Raw genomic sequence first — 2,599 nt, forward strand, 5'->3', positions numbered from 1 at the left:
ATTCTCTTTTTTAGTGTAAATAAAGGTTTTATTGGTCAGTTTGGGTGAGTGACAAACTGACATGCCCCCAATTCACTATTCCACATATCCAAGCCCCTGAGGGGGAAAGAGGAGAAGCTAGGCTTATTGATGGTGCACAATGGATGAGAGGTGGAAAGGACTTGAAGGCCTCTGAGGGTTAACAAGGCTACCGGGACTGGAACCGAAGTCCTAGGAATAAGTCCAGGGTGGAGAAGGCATCATCCAGGGCTGGAGGTCTTGGTGATTCTGGATCATCCTAGGACTGCTATCTGCTTCGTGTTGGGTTACGGTGGTCTCTGTCTGGCCCTCACTGTCCACCACAGTCAAGTGCTCCTCCACTATCCCATCTGGCTTAGTGATCTTCGTCACAGAGATGCTCTTGAAATAGGATCTGGGCTGGGGCTGTAGAACCGGGCCAAGACCCTCCTGGGAAACCCGGGAATCAAGATCATTGTCCTCTCTGGCTCTAGGATGGGGGTCCACAGGCCATATGTCATCAAACCTATGAAATGGTCTCTGGGAACCCCAGTCTGGTGCTGGTTTGGGGGATTCACTTCTTGCATCACTCTCCAAGACCCTCTCAAAGATCCTGGGCTGGTGACTATCTGGATACTTAAGCATTGATTCTCGAAGTGCCTGTCCCTCCTGCAGTCTCTCACCAGGTGTCTCTGACTCAGAACCTGGAAGTTCAGGAGGATGGGAAGGCAAGGTCCAGGCCCCCATATTGCTGAAGATGCTATTGAAATCTTGTACTAGGTCATCAAAGCCGAAGTTATCGTGGAAACGTATCCCTCCTTCTGGGCTGAAGCTGAAGCCAAAGCCAAATTCCTCGGTGGGGCGGGGGGGAGGGGCGGGGTGCTGAGGACTATCGAACCTTGGGTTCCCACAGCCCCATGAGCCCCCTTCTTCCTCTTCTTCCTCATCATCATCTTCATCTCGAGTCATCCCTCCAAAAAAGGGATCTCTGTGGCTCCGAGGTCCAGGAAAGCCGAAAAAGCCCCGGAAGAGATCAAAGAGGCTCATTCCCATATTAGGACTCGAATCTTTTAACCCCTCCAGTGGTCCATTCGAAGAAAGGGGAAACCTGCGCAGCCCTGTGGGAAATTGAGCGAGGTGTCAGCCCATATTACTATTCTCTAACCATCGCTTCTTGCAGTTGGGCTTCCAATAAGCACAGAATAGCAGATAGCTTGAGATTGTCCACTCAGAGGAAGCCTGGAACCAAGGATTTCTATGTTGCTAGTTGAGGGCAGATTCATATGCTTAGGGATCTAACCAAAACCTTGTTTTCTTATGTGAAATTGGGGACCTGCCTTCAAAATTGTAGATATTTTACCTCCTTGTATAGTATCTACGGGCAGAGACAGATTTTTCCCTTAGGAAGTAGTTAGGAAGTTTCCCTTAGGAAGTACTTCAAGTGAGTAAGTTTTTAGGATTAAGTCATGGAAGTTGTATCTCATGAGGCTCTTCCCAAACTAGGGCACAATTTCCTATTAAAGTGAAACCAATATTTTGCAGATTAACCATGCACACCAAACCTGAAGCCTCCTCTCCCCTATCCCTTATTTCAAACCTATTCCCAACTCTTCTAGACTCCCCCTACAATATACTCTGAATCGAACAATTTCTCAGCCCTGCTGCTACCACTGTAGGCCAAATCTCTATTGCCTCTGACTTAGCTGCTCTCTGCCCTCCACTGTAGCCTCATTCTAATCCATTATTTACAAATCAGCCAGAGGATCCTCTAGAAATGTAAGCCTGATCATGTTATTCCCTTCTTCCTGCTCAACAGCCTCTGCAGGTTCCTTACTGCACTTAGGATAAGGGCTAATGTCCTTTGTGACACACAAGACCCTTCATGGCTTGGTCTCTGCCGACCTGTAGTGGACATTGTTGGTTTGGAGCAGCTCAGTATTCATTCTTTCTTCCTAACTACATTCCACTTCCTAACTACATTCCACTTTTCTTTTAGGAAATGATTTCTTTCCCATTGGATATAGTCTGGGGGTACCATCAGACAGGCACTCTGTCCTCCCCTAGGTGGGGGCAAGCTCATATTGAAAACAAGACAATTAGGATGCTCCAGGAACTGGAGCAGAGGGACAAAGAGGCAGAAATTGGTTAAAGTTGATTCATCCAAGTGGGTAGCACCCAGACCTGGCAATTTGTATGCTGATACTCTTCCTGGACTTCCTACTCCCTAGCTCTTTGAAGCTTTCTAAATCCTGTTCATTTGAAAACTTTTCCATCAATCCTTTAAGCTCCCAATATCCTTCCCCAAACTGTTTCTCCTCTGTCATTTGTATCACTTTTCCTCTTTCTCACTCTGATCCAGTTATATTGCTTGTATTGGTCTGTTCTCATGCTACTATGAAGAATACCGAGACTGGGTAATTTATAAAGAAAAGAGGTTTAATTAGCTCACAGTTCTGCATGGCTGAGAAGGCCTCAGGAAACTTACAATCAAGGCAGAAGGGGAAAAGGCACATCTTACATGGTGGCAGGCAAGAGAAAGCATGTGTGAACGCAGTAAAAACTACCATCTATAAAACCATCAGATCTTGTGAGAATTCATTCA

At 46.5% G+C, this 2,599-nt stretch overlaps 1 protein-coding gene across 2 annotated transcripts; it reads right to left on the reverse strand.

The window, feature by feature from the left end:
• Positions 1–210: 210 nt before the first annotated feature.
• LOC100580185 (HCLS1-associated protein X-1-like) lies at positions 211–1,069 on the reverse strand. Of its 2 annotated transcripts, XM_012498726.2 has the most exons (2): positions 995–1,044; positions 211–832 (listed from the first exon to the last, which is right to left on the reverse strand). In XM_012498726.2, the coding sequence occupies exons 1-2, from the start codon at positions 1,042–1,044 to the stop codon at positions 211–213; spliced, it is 672 nt and encodes a 223-aa protein (XP_012354180.1). The 2 variants fall into 2 exon arrangements, with proteins under 2 accessions (XP_012354180.1, XP_012354179.1); XM_012498725.2 differs by having other exon boundaries at positions 211–1,069.
• Positions 1,070–2,599: the final 1,530 nt, after the last annotated feature.

This window comes from Nomascus leucogenys, chromosome X (genome assembly GCF_006542625.1).
Source record: "Nomascus leucogenys isolate Asia chromosome X, Asia_NLE_v1, whole genome shotgun sequence".
NCBI classification, from domain to species: Eukaryota; Metazoa; Chordata; class Mammalia; order Primates; family Hylobatidae; genus Nomascus; species Nomascus leucogenys.